General features: G+C 53.6%; 1 protein-coding gene across 1 annotated transcript; it reads left to right on the top strand.

Annotated features, from left to right (window-relative positions):
* The first annotated feature begins 921 nt into the window (after window positions 1-921).
* On the top strand, window positions 922-2,516 carry DMRTA2 (DMRT like family A2). Its single transcript, XM_040610844.1, is given in 2 exon segments — window positions 922-1,495; window positions 1,639-2,516. Coding segments are annotated over 2 exon segments (1,452 nt in total).
* Window positions 2,517-10,062: the final 7,546 nt, after the last annotated feature.

Below are 10,062 nucleotides of genomic sequence, written 5' to 3'. Positions count from 1 at the left end.
TGGCGGCGGGCGGCGCGGCGGGCAGCGCGCTCTGCCTCCAGCTCCGGCCGCGCGGGCCGCACGCGCCAGGCGGCGCGGGGCGGTGGCGTGTCCCGGGGGGCGCGGGGCCCTGCCCGCTCCGGCCCTGCCCGCTCCCGCGCCGGCCGCCTGCTCGGGGCTGGCCGCGGCGGCAGAGCCCAGCCCGGCCGAGCCCAGCCGGGCCGGGGGGGCTTCCGTGCCCGCGGGCTGCCAGCCTCTCTGCCCGGCCGCCGTGCCGCTGCGCGGGAGACGGGGTGATTTTTTTTTTTCTAACTTTATTTTTTTTAAAAATTCTCTCCTGGATTTTAGCCTCCGCGGCTTGTGGCGAGGGATCCCGTCGTTGAAGGTGCCGGATTGCTTTTTGAAGGGACACTGTTAATCTGTGACCGTAGTTGCAGGGGGACGGGGGAGCTGAGTTTAGGGAGCAGCGGGGGTGTCCGCCGGGGCGCCGCGGGGAGCGGCGGGCCCGCTGGCGCGGGCGGGAGAGCTCGGCTTCGAGCCTGGCGCGATGGACTTGGTGCTGCCCCGCCAGATGCGCACAGAGAGCGAGGAAGCCAGAGAGATCTAAGTTTTCTTGGATTTGCTTAGAACCGCTTTTCGTGGGCGGAGGGGCGGGGAGCCGGGCGCGGAGAAACTCCCGACGGCCCCCTCCTCACCCGAGCCCCGTTCCGGAGCGGTGTGCCGGTGCGGGGGGCCCGGGGCGGCGAGCGAGGCGGGGGAGCAGGCGGCTGCCGGGGGTTGCATGCCCACACGGGGGGTGCCGGCAGCCCCCCGCACGTGATCGCGCCTCGAGGCGCCGGGAGCTTCTCCGCGGGTGCGGCGCGGGGGGCTGCCCCGCCCGGCGTCGCTTTGGGGGAGACCAGGGAGGGGGGGGATCGCGCTTTTCGGGGCGGGCTCGCCAAGATGGAGCTGCGGTCGGAGCTGCCCAACGTGCCCGCCGCGCCCCCCCCGGTGCCCCCCAGCTCGGTGGCGGCCGCGGCGGCCGCGGCGGCGGCCACGCTGCCAGTGAGCGTAGCCGGGAGCCTGCTGCGGGCGCCGCCGCTGCTGCTGCGGGCGGCCGAGAAGTACCCGCGGACGCCCAAGTGCGCCCGTTGCCGCAACCACGGGGTGGTGTCGGCGCTGAAGGGCCACAAGCGGTACTGCCGCTGGAAGGACTGCATGTGCGCCAAGTGCACCCTCATCGCCGAGCGCCAGCGCGTCATGGCGGCCCAGGTGGCGCTGCGCCGCCAGCAGGCGCAGGAGGAGAACGAGGCCCGCGAGCTCCAGCTGCTGTACGGCACCGCCGAGGGGCTGGCCCTGGCGGCCGCCAACGGCATCATCCCGCCCCGGCCCGCGTACGAGGTCTTCGGCTCCGTCTGCGCCGGGGGCGGCGGCGAGGGAGGCGCCGGCGCCTCAGGTAAGGCCGCGCTGCGCGCCCTCGGGGGGATCCTGGAACCGGCGGTGCGGGGGGGCGGGGTGGAAAGGGCCGGAGGGGGGTGTGTGGGACGGGGGGGGCGCGCACCCACAAGCGGCACCCTCCGGCGGAGCGGCCGTGTGGCTCGGCGGGGCCCGGCTGGGGCAGCCGCACTGACGGTCTCTCTCCTTCTGCCACCACCCCCCCCCACCCCCCCCGGCCCGCAGAGTCCAAGATGCAGAAGTTCGAGCTGTTCCCCAAGACGCTGCTGCCGAGCCGTGCCGTCACCCCGCAGCAGGCGGGCGGGAAGCCCCTCTCCCCGGACGGCGAGTCCGTGCCCGGCACCTCCTCCCCAGAAGCTCGCCACGGCTCGGGCTCGGAGAACGGGGACGGCGAGTCCTTCCTGAGCTCGCCCGTCTCCAAGGGCCCGAAGGAGGGGGAGGAGAGCCCGGGCTCTATCAGCCCGCTGGGCTCGGACTCAGGCTCGGAGGCGGACAAGGACGAGCAGGACCCGTCGCCCTCGGCCGGCGGCCGGCAGCGGACTCCCATCGACATCCTGACGCGCGTCTTCCCGGCGCACAAGCGCAGCGTGCTGGAGCTGGTGCTGCAGGGCTGCGGCGGGGACGTGGTACAGGCCATCGAGCAGATTCTCAACAACCGCGGCCCGGAGAAGGGCCCCGAGGAGGGCTGGGCTCGGGACGGTGCCTTGCAAGGCCTTCCGCCCACTCCCGCCGCCGCCGCCGCCCACCACCGGCCCTTGATCGCCGGCGCCATGGCCCCCGCCATCGGCGCGCTGGGCAGCCGCTCCGCCTTCTCCCCCCTGCAGCCCAACGCCACGCACTTCGGGGCCGAGGCCGGCGCCTACCCGCTGGGCACCCACCTGGGACTCAACCCCCTGCGCCTCGCCTACTCGGCGCACAGCCGGGGACTGGCTTTCATGACCCCCTACTCCACGGCCGGGCTGATGCCCACCCTGGGGTTCCGGCCGCCCGTGGACTACGCCTTCAGCGACCTCATGCGGGACCGCTCTGCCGTGCACAAGGAGCAGGTCTACTCCGGCGGGCTCTACGGGCCCATGGTCAACAACACCCCCGAGAAGCAATAGCGGGGGGCGGCTTCCTAAAGCTCATCTGTGCAGGGGTAGCTAGGTAGGCACGGGTGGAGGGGCGCAGAGGGTTCCCCCCCCCCCCGTGCAGGTGGTGGTTGCGTGCGGAGCCTGGCGCGGACAGACGTAGGTGTATTCAAACGGTGATAAAGGTGCACTTTCATTGTCCAGACATGAGTCACTCTTTGTTGCTTATGGCCATAAGCATGGATATCCTTGGTGCGTTGCGGGGGTGTGTGTATACACGCGCTCTTTCCTACACACATACATATATATATATGTATACTAGCAAGTGTATAATGTTATAAAATGGAAATCTAAGTTATTAATGTAACTTGTAGGTGAACTTGGTATTAACGTTAAGCTAAAGGTTAGACAGCTCATTGTAATACTTACCAGGCGTATAGATTAAACATATTGTCAAATTTAAAGCCTTTTCCTTCCCGCCCCCAGAAATGTTACGATCTGTATATAACATTGGAAAGTAGATATATTTGTAACTGTCCGTAGGACCCCGGCGCCAATGGTGTATGACGGTTTAATAAGCCTCCTTCATTTGTGATCTGCAAGAAAATTGCTTTCTTGTTCCGATGTAGCAAACTTCTTGCTGTTTCTAACAGGTAATTCTGTGTTTCATTTCATAGAAATAAATGTTATTTTCTATTAAAAAAAAAAAGGAATCGGTCTTATAAATGGCAAGTGGTACTTTATGAGACAATGGAAGTTGTTTTGGGAAATTCGTTTGACGAGTACAGTCAATATTTAAAGGAGTTTATGCAATTAGTACAAACATGTTTTATTACACTTTTATCATGGTCAAACGAGATATTATTGGGAAACTTTATGAATAAAAATGAAGCATACAAACTAGAGAAATTTTGTTATCAAGGGAAATTGTCAAATGTTATTTCTGGTTCTGGTCTTTTTATCATTTACACACAGGGTGGGGGTGGTGAAAATCAGAGGTGTAAAGCAGGATTTATTTTCCTTCCATATCTTGCTGATTTTTGTCACATTTAGGAGATCTGGCATTGTCACAGAGAAGAGCATGGTTAAAGCAGATGCCGGCCTGGCCGACTGCAGGTTGTGTAGCAGCGGAGAGGTACTTTTTCCCCTCGTATCTGAAATCTGAGTGTGATTTTTAATTGTTCCTATATTAAGATAAGCAGAGGGGTATATAATAACGTTTTTCAGAATGTAAGAACGAGTTTGCGGCAGGAGTGAATGAGTTACAACCACAACCTCAGTGAGGGGTATGTGCAGGGAAGATTTTGCTGGTTTAGTTTTGGAGCTGTGTATCCTTCCAAATCTTTCCCTCGTTTCAAGAGTAAAGGCTACAGGCGTAGGTGGTTGGTTTTTTCTTTTGTTAATTTTTTTGTTGTTTCTTCTGGTGTTTTTTCTTCCCACCCCCCCCATTCTCTTTTTTTTTTCTTGGCAAGGGTGTTCAACTATTCTTCAAGATCAAAAAGTAAGAAGGGCGTTCCTCCCTCTATTTATTTATTGCGATGAGTCGGAGGGGCAGCATCCAGAGAAGCAATCCTTCCAAAGGCCGGATCGCGACTTTCTTATCAGTCCTGGGAGCGTTTGGCCCAGGAAAACTATTACTCACAAAGAACAAGTTGAGTGCATGGTTGAATTAAGACTGTAAAAGCTCACAAAGTTGGTTGGTATGGAAACCTAATCCCACCGAACCGCTCCGTGGCACAGCTGGACTGTTTACTTTCTCACTTCAAATATAACTGTGTAAACATTGGCTCGGAGCTGACAGCCCGGCTCCTACCAACCAGTTAATATACTGGTGGGTCTGGGAGGAGACGCATCCCACCGCAGCTATTGAAGGAAGCCCCTGGGTAAAATCAAAGGACAGGAGCAAGTAAAATGCAATTCTTCCCTCCCTTGTACAATTAATCAAGCTGGTTACAATTTTAAGATTTTCTTTAAAAAAAATATATTACAGATTACACCTAGGTAAATACTTTTGACCCTGATCCATCCTGGGAGAAGCCAAATCAATATCACAAGGAAAACTTTTTAAAGTCTCGTTTTCCAAGAGCGGGTGAAACTTAATATTACTACAATAAAACGGTTTAATAAAGAAGGGCTTTAATAGTGAGCTAATTTGATTGAGTTTCCTAATTCCACTTTAATTGGAAAAGGAGTTGTCTGTTTGGTTATAAAGTGCCAGGGTTATGTTAGACTGGAGAAAAAAAAAAAAAAGATGGACTTTGAGCATCTGAATAAACTTTTTTCCTTGGGTTTTTTTTTTGTTTTTTTTTTTTTGTTGTTGTTGGCAGCTGACTTTGTGCAAGGATGGGTTTCCGTATCTGAGATCGTGAATGAGCTACAAAGAGCTGCTACTTAAAGAAATCAGGTCGCCACATTTCTCCCATTCTAGCCCTGTTGAGAAGGGCTTAGGAGCTGTTGATTTAACTCAGCTCCCCTTTTAATTATAAAAGCCATTCTTGTGTAGTTAGGCGAGCAGGACAATTTATCAGAATTGTTGCCGTGTCTTGGAGGTTGGCTTGAGCTTGGATTTATACAACCGACAATGGGGATCACGACGATTAACTCTCATATGGGTAGTTTAGGCTGTTAAATTGGGGGGAGGAGGAGGAAAGAGAATCTGATACATTGTCCCTATTGAGGTAATTCCCGTAGATTAAAAAAAAAATAAATTAAAAAATCCCCTGGGTTTGAAGCTGCCTCGGAGAAGTTCGTATACAGAAGCCTCTGGCAGAACATAAAATATTCAGGTCCCTTTTAGAGTAAAATAAAATGCTGCCACTTGAATAAAAATCCGCGGAACCGAGTATAAATTATTTGTAAAGCAAGGAGGCTGCGGGCGAGCTCTAGCAAACTTCCCTGTTAATTAAATCTTAATCCGTGGATCGCAGGAAGCGGCGAGGCTGTAACAGCGGCTGCTGTACATACAGTGGGACACGTTCCGCAGTTATATTAACTGCACTAGTGTTTAATATGAATCAGCCCTAATCCACAGCATAATAAAGATCAAATTAGACTAACCATTTAGTAGCGAAATGACATTCCTTCACCTAAAATGAACCTCCCAGCGCCCCGCTCGCTGCGAGGCTGCCTGCGCAGCCCGGCAAGGCGTGAAGCCGGCGCTGGCTCGGGGCCGGCCGCTGCAGCCACCGCGCTCAGCGGGGCCGCCGAGGGGGGGTGTGTGGGGGTCTCTGTGTCTTTTTTTACAGGCTGGTTGTTTTATTTTTAAGTCCGAGGTGGGGAAGCTCCGCCAGCCTCCCCACTCTTTTCCAGAGCCGCCTCTCGCCCACCCCCTCCGCCCTCAGCGCGCCCCCAGCAAACCCGACTTGCTGCTACATAAAGGAGGCTCGGGGCGAGGTCGTCTCCCCTCCGGCTGCGGCTCTGCCTTTTGCTCCGCAGCAGCCCCGGCGTGCGGCTCGCTGGCTGCCGGGGCCCCGCACGGCCCCTCCGCCGCGGCCGGGAAGGGTGGCAGTACCGCTCCCACGCTGTCTCCCGGGCAGCCTGTCCCCGGGGCCCCGCCGGCGGGGACGGCGATGCTTGGCTGGAGACCGAGGGGCGAAACCCGACCCCCGCCCTGGTTTCCCCCGCAGTACACGGGAGGGCTCCAGGCCCCGCCACCGCCGCTGTCCCGGAGCTCGAAGCCCCGTTTCCCGGCCTGGAAACCGCCCCGCAGCTCCTGAGAAGAGGAGGGGGAGGAGGAGGAGGGCAGTGCCGGTCCGGACGCGGCGGGGTGGCCCCGGGTGCTGCTCACCGGGGCGGGGCGGCGCGGCCTTTGTGCCGGTGCCGCCGTCCCGGGCGCTGAGCAAACACAGCTGCTGCCCGTTCAGCCGGGCCCGCGGTGGCATCGCTGGGGCGAGAGCGGCTTTGACCCGTCCCACCACCCTCTGACATCTCTTCGTCGTTGTCCCCGGCGGCGGGTGCGAGCCCAGGTATCTCGCTCTACCGAGGTGATTTCATCGGTGGGAGCGCAGCGTTCCCAGGGCACTGGTGTCAGGCACGCCAGCTTCCCACGTCCTCCAGGCGAGGGGACACCTCTGCCTCCTCTAATCATGCGGGCATCCCCCCTGTGTTGTCATAACATCCCCATGGCAACTGCAGCAATTACTTCTATACCAGGACAACAATAGGAAAGTATTTAATATATTTAAATGTGATTAAGCAGGTGGAAAAAACGAGGAGGAGCAGCTCCGTGGGACGAGGCGGCCCAGCGCGGCCGCTGCCCGGGATCCCCGGCGGCGCCGCTCCCCCGCGCCTTGGCTGCCGGCCCCCGCCGCCCAGCCGCGGAACCGCGCCGTGCGTGGGGCTTAGCAGATGGGACCGGGGGGGCTACGGATAGTTACGACGGGAGCGAAACGGGCTGGTTTGCTGTTTTCTGCTGCTTTTTAGCGTCAATTAAGGCGCGTGAAAATCCATGCCCATTTCTATCTCCCGGGTTTCAACAGAAATACCGAAATTCGGCTGCAAAAATTATTTTCGCCCCGTTCCTTTCCACTTTCCCCTTTATTTTCCTCTGCCTGTTTATTAGGGGGGGAAAAGAAAACTCGTTGTTGGGCGTTAAGTGCCAAAAACAGAAATAAAAAAACACGAAAAAAATCCCTGAAATTACACCGTGCTGCTTTGCGTTTCATCTCTAGAATGAGCTTCTTGGGGGCGTTTGGAAGCAAAAAAAAAAAATAAATTAAATAGATGTTTTAATCTAGGAACTATTCCTTTTCAGCCATGACCTCTCATTTCCATGTTATTAGGGAACCCAGCGGTCAGTGGCAGAGATGCTCCCCACTCACGACGCCCAGTGCGCTGCTGGGGCGGCGGCGGCTGCCCGCTGTGACCTGCTGCCGGGGCTGGCCCGGCAGAGCCCCGGGAGCTGGGTAACGGGCCGTGGCCTTGAATTCACCGTTAAATTGTAGGGCTGGCTACTGGGTTAGGTGGAAATTATTGAGGGCGGCGGGATAGGAGGGTGTGGTGCTGATGCGAGGAAGGTGGTGTAAATAGGAGGGATGTGGCCAGGGTGGGAAGAGGTTAAAGGGCAGGGGGGGGTGGGAAGGGGAAAGGAGCTGGCTCACCCTGGCTAACGCAGATGCAAGGTGATGGAGAGAGAAGGATGCATAATGCTGAAATTGGGAGAAGCAGTGAGACAAGGGAAGGAGTGAATTCCAGCACAGAAGAGCAGGACAAGGGGCTAATGGGGTCTTGTTTGTAGGAGCTAATGGAGAACTCAGATGCAGTAGTCAGAGCTGTGGAAATACTTAAGAATCACTGAAATAAGATCTTGGTACCTGTGTTACAAGAGTGTAATGAAAATGTTGTGTTACTGGCTGGGTGTTGATTTTGAAGGACAGCCATATTCATGGGAAGTGTAAAAGGCAGCTCCTTGGATTGTATTATAATGTGCCTTTCCTGAGGGAGCCTGTAAGACTTGTTGATACCCTGCGCAGGCTGAAGTGGCACTATGTGGCAGGATTTACATTTTCCAGGGAATAGGAGGAGCTGTTAATTTCAGGTACAGTAACACTCAGTCCTGTACAGAGGTCAGGAGATTCAATTATGTACGTACCATAGTACAGACCAAGGCCTGAGTGAGTGGCTATTGGTGTAAAATGGTGATCGGTGTTTTTATAGTGACTCATGGATTGCTCATGTGGAAGCAAGTACATCAAGAGAGATGTAAATACTTAAAGGCAAGAAGATACTACTAATAGCCTTAACTGCAACAGGCCATTTACTAACCGTTTTGAACCATAGTGAAGTCTGAGGCCTGCTGTACCCAAATGCTAGCATAAATGTGTGTTTGTCTTCACCCCAGGTGTGAATTTGGCAGATGTGGACAAGGGCATGATGAGACAACTGCCCGGGGTATAATTCTGTTTGGAATGTTGTTTTGTGCAGTATTGGATTTACCTGTATGTGGGAGCTAAAGTCTTATCTTAGATTTTATCTTAACTCCCTGCAAACTCTAAACTGCAGGGGGAAAAACATTGCTTCTTGACAACCCCGTTTCAATGGTCTGGAAGAGCAAAATCTTGTCATATATTGACTTGTGGATTAATTTTCTGTAAGACATATATGGGATACATTCTGATTCCTGACTTTACACAGTAGCTCTGCCTAAATGAAGTCTGTAATGCAGGTCTGTGAAGGATAAGAATGGACCCTTTGGCATGCTCTCAGTGTGAGTATACTTGTACCTAGCATAGGTTTGGATAATTTTTTTCTGTCTTATAGTCCCTCCTTTCTTGTTTTGGATCTTATTAACGTGCTGTAAAGCTTGTAAGAGTAATGCTAAAGGTTGTTTCTGCATAGTTAATTTTTTTTCACCAATACGTGAATGATTGCAAAACGACTGGGTAAAAAAAGCACAGATGAATTTCAGAAAAAGATGTAGAAACCCATCAAAAAAAGGTTACTCCAAGTCTCATAGCCCATCAATAATTACAAAACTGTTATGCATGTCTTCAGAAAGTAGTTGACCATTTAACTGGGCAAATATACTAGATGGGCAGGATCTGTGCGAATTTGAGTAGGTTTGTGACAGCAGGGCAGGCTCCTGGGGGTGAGAGGGAAATGGAAAGGAAACCAGAAACAGAGAGTGGATCTTTTCATGTGGTCTGAAAGGCAGATGGAAAGCATGAATTACAAAGGCTTTTTAAAAGATCTTCTTGGGGTTTATGTTTACAGAGAGATTTAACAAGACTGGCTGGCCTTAAAATGCTGAGGTTGTTGCTAAAATCAGACGTTTGGAAGAAAAATGGGGTACTAGCCCTGGACCAGAATATAGGAGGTTCAACAAGATGGGAGCAGGGCTGGCAAGGCAGTGTCCTTGTAAACCATTCAGCAGACCCAGAAAAAGGCTTAAAGGTCAGCAGGACCCGAAGTCAGTGGAGGGAGGAGGGTATGACCCCTGCTAAAGGGAGCTGGATCCAGAGACCATGAGCTGCTAACCACAAGTAGCAACAGCAGCATGAGAAGACAGACAAAATGAGCTTGGATTTGTGCAGTAGGGACTTACCGATGAAACAGCTTTACAGGGAACAAAGGTATCCAAATGTTATCTTACTTTCTTGTAAGTGGGATACAGGATATTGATTCCCTGTCATAGTTTGAGGAAGGAAGCCCATGGTTTACCTATGGGTTTCCTTGGTTTTCTAAATCTCCTGCTTGAAAGGTTAGCCATAGATGTTTATGGCCAAATGAATGGGGCAAATAGCAGAGATTATAATTTAAAGAACTTTTGCTTTGTAAGGGGGGAGTCAGGTATCTTATACTGGTTAGGAGAATCTAATTAAGGACCTGTTCAATAGGAGTAAATGGCAACTGATAAGGCATAGAGAAGGTGACTAAAATTGTAGTACTCCGTTTGGTGTGCTAGAATGAGGTTATGAGATGGCTGGTGCTTTCCTGCTTAGAGGGATGCATTACATTTAATTTCTCTAATCATTCTTTTAATCCACATTATAAAGCTTTACTCTGACACAGAGAAAATAATTCTAATGCAGTGGGGCCAAGAGTGGGAAAATGCTCCAGCAGATTTGGCAGGCAAAACATG

Source organism: Falco naumanni, chromosome 11 (genome assembly GCF_017639655.2).
Source record: "Falco naumanni isolate bFalNau1 chromosome 11, bFalNau1.pat, whole genome shotgun sequence".
Lineage (NCBI taxonomy): Eukaryota > Metazoa > Chordata > Aves > Falconiformes > Falconidae > Falco > Falco naumanni.
Note: the sequence above shows the minus strand (reverse complement) of the source record. Positions and strands in the feature narration are given on the sequence as shown.